Here is a 5,395-nt window from a genome sequence, read left to right on the forward strand (position 1 = left end):
AAACTTTAATTAAACTTATATATATATATATATATATGTGTGTGTGTGTGTGATATTATATACTATTTACATATAATATATAAAAAAATTATTAATTAATATAATAATTTATATTTTTTTTCTCCAAATAGGCATTTATAATTTATTTATTTTAAATAAACATAATTTATTATATTTTATTTATATTTAATTTTAATTAAATAATTATATTTATATTAAATATAGTGTCAATTGTTTTAATAAAATTTATTTATATATTTAAATAAAAATGTGATAAATTTTAAACTTAAATTAAACTTTTATATATATATATATATATATGTGTGTGTGTGTGTGTGTGAGAGGTATTATATACCACTTATATATAATATATAAAAAATTATTAATTAATATAATAATTTATATTATTTATTTTTTAATAGGCTTTCATAATTTATTATATTTTATTTATATTTAAATATAATTAACTAAATATATTTATATTAAATATAGAGTATATTATTTTAATAAAATTTAAAAATATATTTATATCAAATTAAAAATATCAATTATTTAATTTCATATATTATTATTTTTAAAATAATGAAATAAGTATATTTAAAATCACAATAATATAATATTTTTATTAAAAAAAATTAAAGTTATATATAAATATATATAAAGTTAAAACCGTAGTTGGTGACTACAGCTTTGACTTTTTATAAAGTTAAAACCGTGATTGATAACTACGATTTCTAATCACTTTAGAAAAATAAAACCGTAGTCACCAACTACGATTTTATAACATGACAGCTTATGTGGCACAGACGCATTAAATCGGACATTATTTTCAAAATAACTTTATTTTTTGGAATTTTTTTTAAAACGCACTATTTTGGGTCAAAGCTCCGGAACAAATAAGGAAGACTCGTCCTCCTAATACCAAGCGACCACGTGTCCCAATCACATAAAGTTGTCTTAAGAGTGGGAAAATTCCAACACTGACTGAACCTAGATCACGCCTATGTCCACGTTCATCCATCACAACTGAACCCTATAATACTTATACCTTCCCCCTCTTACCCCCCAATCTCAGAGCTCCAATCCAAAAGACTCTTCAGTTTTCGCCCACTCTCCGCACAGAGAAAATGCAGGGAAGCACAAGGAGCCCCAAGAAGGCAGCACAGAAGCAAGAGCCTTACCATGTTATTCACAAGCTCCCTCCTGGTGATACTCCTTATGTTCGAGCCAAGCACCTTCAGGTTTCATTTTTTACTTTTTCTTGAAGTCTTTCGATCCATCTGATACCTTCTATGTATTCGCTGATTTTCTTTCTTTGATTCAGAGGTTTTTCTTTTTCTCGTAAATTCTTTCTTGGGTTTCTGCTTTCTTGCGTGGAGCATGGAGATGTTTACCATGCTCTTTTTTTTCTCGGAAATTTTTTTTTTTCCCGAGAAAGAAATATACTAAGTCAAGATCCCTAACAGGGTTTAGAATTTTCTTTATAGAGATCTGGACCCTACTTTAAAAAAAAAAACAAAATGATACGAAATGAAGTATAGTTTTCGAATTTTGTTTTTAATTTCTAAAACGGGCTATAATGTTTTAATTTCTAAAATGGGCTATAATGTTTTAATTCGGGTGGTTGAGCGAGTTACGAAGGGTGTTAACTCTGGGTCATGACCGACTCGTGGTGGGGCCCCTGTTGTATTCACTCCCAGTTGATCTCCTCTCTGTCATATTTGCCGGATTCAGTTTGTTATAATTACTAAAATGCCCTTGATTTCTTTTTTAATATACATAACGCTTTTGAACAAAATGAAAGGAATTTCTTGATTTAGCTTCCTAGGAGAAGCAATTCAGTGTATTTTGATATTTGCAACATCAATCATATTAAATCTTATGTAGTTTTTGGTTCTTAACTTCAATTTGTAAGAGAAGATTTGCTTTCATTCTTAAGTTGTTTGTTTTAGATGGGGGCAATTCTCAAATTTTTGGAAATTTTGAAATTGTGACCACATTTTATTTATTTATTAATTTTTTGATAGGCGAAATTGTGACCAAATTTTGATTCCTAAGAACCCTAATTTTCCCATGAAGTTTGCATTCAAAACTCTTCCTAGTGTATGGAAAACATGGAAATGATTGATATTTTCTACCAAAGTGTTTGAGTTTGTAGCTAATAGGGTTTTTGGGATAATTTAATAGCTAATATTTAGAGGGTGTTTAGTAATCCAACTTAATAACTTAAAGTGATTTAATAACTTAATTTAAGTCATTAAGTAAATTATATATGTTTGGGAAAATAATTTAATAGTATGACTTCAAATTAAAAACAATTTTAAGTAATAAATAAAAATAATTAATTTATTTTTAAGTTCACATTTTCATTTTATCTTTTGATCCCTGTTTGCCATAATAGATTTCTTTTGCTACTCCGCGGCTTTTATTGTTACTTAACTTCCTTTATCCTAATTATAATTTATGAGGATAAATATGTCAATTTGATGATTTAAAATAAATTTTAAGTTAATTTTATTAAACAACCTTAATACTTAAAGTAAAAATTAAATGATAAGTTTTAAGTTAACAATTTAAGTATAATTTAACTTAAAGTCAACTTAAGTTATTAAGTGACAAGCATTAAGTTTTATCAAACATACCCTTGGTATTTAATGACTTAAAATGATTTTAACTTAAATTATGCTTTAAGTTCTTAAATCATTAAGTTGATTTACCAAAGTCATTATTAACTTTAAATTGTAATATTGAGTTACTTTACTAAATATACTTAATACGCTTAGTAACTAAAATCAAGTCATATTAAGTGGATAAGTTGATTTATGAAGTGCCCGAGGTACTTATTGCTGAAATTTATAGCCGAATGATGATAAAGACAGTGAACAATAATCTCTACTCTTTCATCAAAGCATTGTGAACCCAACCTGCCAAATTTCTATGATATTAACGAAGGACCATGAAATTTAACAAAAATGCTTTTGCTCATGGATGCATGAAAGACAAACATTGTGCTCTTGTGGGAATTGCCTAATTAAGAATTTGCAACAACATTTTGGTTCATCATGTACCGGTGGTGGTTTTTAGCCATTCTTAATTTTGACTTGTTTATTATTCTCCATGAAACTTCAGTTAGTTGAGAAGGATCCTGAGGCTGCCATTGCTTTGTTTTGGGAAGCAATAAATGTTGGGGATAGAGTAGATAGTGCCCTCAAAGACATGGCAGTTGTTATGAAGCAACAAAACAGAGTCGAGGAAGCAATTGAAGCTATCAAGTCTTTCAGGGACCGCTGCTCAAAGCAAGCTCAGGAATCGTTAGACAATGTTCTCATGGATTTGTACAAGGTACGCACGCATTCAGTCACGAATGATCAGCTTAAAAAAAGCTGTCTCTCCTGTTATATAAACTCAAAACAGACTTTTTCTCTGAAGTGGGATGGGGCTGGTTCTGTTGGATTGGTAGCATTCAAATAAATGGTTTAGTTGGTTAATTAAGGATTTTAAGATGTGATTTCCATGTTATAATGGGATGGGGCAATGAGTTACTTTCCATCATGTGTTTCAAAATCTTAGTTCCAAATTGGGGAGCATTTTATATAGCGTGGGATTGTTGTTTACTAGGGCTATGTTTGGTTCCCAAAAAATACTAAGAAAAGAAAATAGTTTAGAATACCCAAAAGTAGCACTTGGGGATTCTAAATCTTCGAATTCCAATGCATGGATGAATGGAATTTCAGAAAAATATTGAAGCTTGTGTTGTCATACTTCTTATGTTGGCTATATCTGTGAGAAATCTGCAGAAATGTGGGAAATTAGAGGAGCAAATTGAGCTGCTGAAGCAGAAACTTCGAATGATCTATCAAGGGGAGGCATTCAATAGAAAGCCCACTAAAACTGCTCGGTCCCATGGAAGAAAGTTTCAGGTCACCATCCAGCAAGAGACGTCCAGGATACTGGTATAAGTTACTTGTTTGCAAAATTTAAGGTTTTAGATTTTGAAATGAAAGCGAGACAAGCAATCATGGATATAGTTTTCCTTTTTCTGATTAAATATTTCTATGATCCCTAGGAGACAGCTTGTTCTACCATGGGGTTTTTAGTTGATACTTATATTGTCCCTGTCATTATTTTTTGAGTGATGTTGTTGTGATGGATTAGGGTAATTTGGGTTGGGCCTACATGCAGCAAACCAACTATGCAACAGCTGAAGTGGTATATCGCGAAGCTCAAACGATTGACCCTGATGCCAACAAAGCCTGCAACTTAGGGCTGTGCCTGATCAAGCAAGCACGATATGATGAAGCACGGTCTGTTCTTGAAGATGTATTACATGGTAAATTTTGTGGATCCAATGATCCCAAGTCAAGAAACCGAGCCCATGAATTGCTGGAGGAAGTAGAGCCATGGCAATCTGAAGCGGTGTTTCCAAGCACCTCAGAAGTAAGTTTGGAGGATTGTTTCTTTGAGTTGATGAAGCAATCAAGCCCATCTAGAACAAGGAGACTTCCCATCTTTGAAGAGATCTCTCCATTCAGAGATCAACTGGCCTGTTGATCTCATCTTTTTATACGTTTGTTTCTTTAACAGAAGAGTGTGTGGAGAATAACTATGGTCATGAATGTATATTCTATTATATTGTTTGAAATGGAAAGTAATAGTACAGTCTCTAAAAAGGGGTAAACCAGTGCATTTATATCAACATCTAAATGAAGTTGTATTTATATTGAATTATGGAGGATAATGATTTAGTAATAATTAAGTAATGATAGTTTATATTACTAAAATGTATAATTTATAAAAAATAAAAAATAATATATCATCTAATTTCATCTTCATTTTTATTTTTATATCCACATTATTTTAAAATGTATAATAATAATTTTTAGTTTTTTATCAACCATTTAATAAAAAATTAATTCTTATGAACTAAAGGAGTTGAATTTATGTTGAATTCTAATTTTATTATATTAGATAACTACAATTTAAAAAAAAAAATTAATTTCAATATAATAAATTAAAAATGTATTTTGATTTAATGTAATTCTCATAAATAAATTAAAGTAGATTTTTTTAAAAATATTTATTTATTATATGAAATAACTAAGGATAAAAAATTTAATTCAAAAAAGATAATTTTCACAATAAAATTATTTAATGACAAGAATCTTTATTTTATAAAATGGATAAATATGAAATAAAAAAGTTTCAAAATCTTTAAAATAAATTTATTAAATGTGAGTTTTATAAATCAATTAAAATAGTCACTACAAGAAGGTGAGTTTTTGGTTGCGGCCACTGACATTAGCTAAAAGGAAGACTAAGTGTGACTATAGGATATGAGTGTAAATAAAATGGGTTGAAGCATTAGCTAAAAGGAAGACTTAGATGGTGTTTGTTT

At 29.2% G+C, this 5,395-nt stretch overlaps 1 protein-coding gene across 1 annotated transcript; it reads left to right on the top strand.

Moving 5' to 3' along the window:
- The first annotated feature begins 1,026 nt into the window (after positions 1–1,026).
- LOC100244941 (protein SULFUR DEFICIENCY-INDUCED 2) lies at positions 1,027–4,670 on the top strand. Its single transcript, XM_002265226.5, has 4 exons — positions 1,027–1,241; positions 3,130–3,342; positions 3,798–3,953; positions 4,156–4,670. Exons 1-4 carry the CDS (start codon positions 1,128–1,130, stop codon positions 4,549–4,551), a joined length of 879 nt encoding a protein of 292 aa, XP_002265262.1. The 5' UTR covers positions 1,027–1,127; the 3' UTR covers positions 4,552–4,670.
- The last annotated feature ends 725 nt before the right edge of the window (positions 4,671–5,395 follow it).

The sequence above is a fragment of the Vitis vinifera genome, chromosome 15 (assembly GCF_030704535.1).
Source record: "Vitis vinifera cultivar Pinot Noir 40024 chromosome 15, ASM3070453v1".
NCBI lineage: Eukaryota > Viridiplantae > Streptophyta > Magnoliopsida > Vitales > Vitaceae > Vitis > Vitis vinifera.

Bases quoted from the DNA above. Each gene is read 5' to 3' on its own strand.
- LOC100244941 (XM_002265226.5), top strand. From the start codon at position 1,128: ATGCAGGGAAGCACAAGGAGCCCCAAGAAGGCAGCACAGAAGCAAGAG. The intron at 3,343-3,797 runs GTACGCACGCAT...AGAAATCTGCAG, and splicing joins TTCTCATGGATTTGTACAAG to AAATGTGGGAAATTAGAGGA. The intron at 3,954-4,155 runs GTATAAGTTACT...GTGATGGATTAG, and splicing joins AAGAGACGTCCAGGATACTG to GGTAATTTGGGTTGGGCCTA.